The sequence below is a fragment of the Geospiza fortis genome, unplaced genomic scaffold, assembly GCF_000277835.1.
Source record: "Geospiza fortis unplaced genomic scaffold, GeoFor_1.0 scaffold676, whole genome shotgun sequence".
Lineage (NCBI taxonomy): Eukaryota > Metazoa > Chordata > Aves > Passeriformes > Thraupidae > Geospiza > Geospiza fortis.
The window spans coordinates 372,344-372,682 of record NW_005054600.1 but is presented as its reverse complement, the minus strand read 5'-3'; the positions used below and the strand labels follow the sequence as shown (position 1 = coordinate 372,682).

The 339-nt window shown below is 69.3% G+C and overlaps 1 protein-coding gene across 1 annotated transcript in view; it reads right to left on the bottom strand.

Annotated features, from left to right (window-relative positions):
* HDAC7 (histone deacetylase 7) overlaps window positions 1-339 on the bottom strand; it is a 30,464-nt gene that overhangs the window by 5,677 nt on the left and 24,448 nt on the right. The window contains exon 8 of the mRNA XM_031064524.1: window positions 1-98. This exon is cut by the window's left edge and continues 77 nt beyond it. Coding sequence (XP_030920384.1) covers window positions 1-98 — 98 coding nt within the window. The remainder of the gene's footprint in view (window positions 99-339) is intronic.

Here is a 339-nt window from a genome sequence, read left to right as displayed (position 1 = left end):
GGGGGGCGGTGGCCGGGGGGGAGCACGGGGGGGTCGGCCAAGGGCTGGCGCTTGAGGAGCTGCTGCTGCACCCGCTGGAAGGAGTCCCACAGCAGGGCCTGGGGACAAGGACAGCGTCAGGGAACAGCGCTCAGTGTCCCCAGCACGGGGGACAGGGGACAGAGCCCTGCTTGGTGTGTCCTGAGCAGATCCAGCGGCTGCTCCGGGCTCGGAGCCAGGACAGGACAGGATGGGACAGGATGGGACAGGACAAGGCAGGACAGGACAGGATAAGCAGGACAAGCAGGACAGGACTGTCCCAGCATCTGCTGCTCCCTGCCGGCCCCGCCCCCCCGCGAC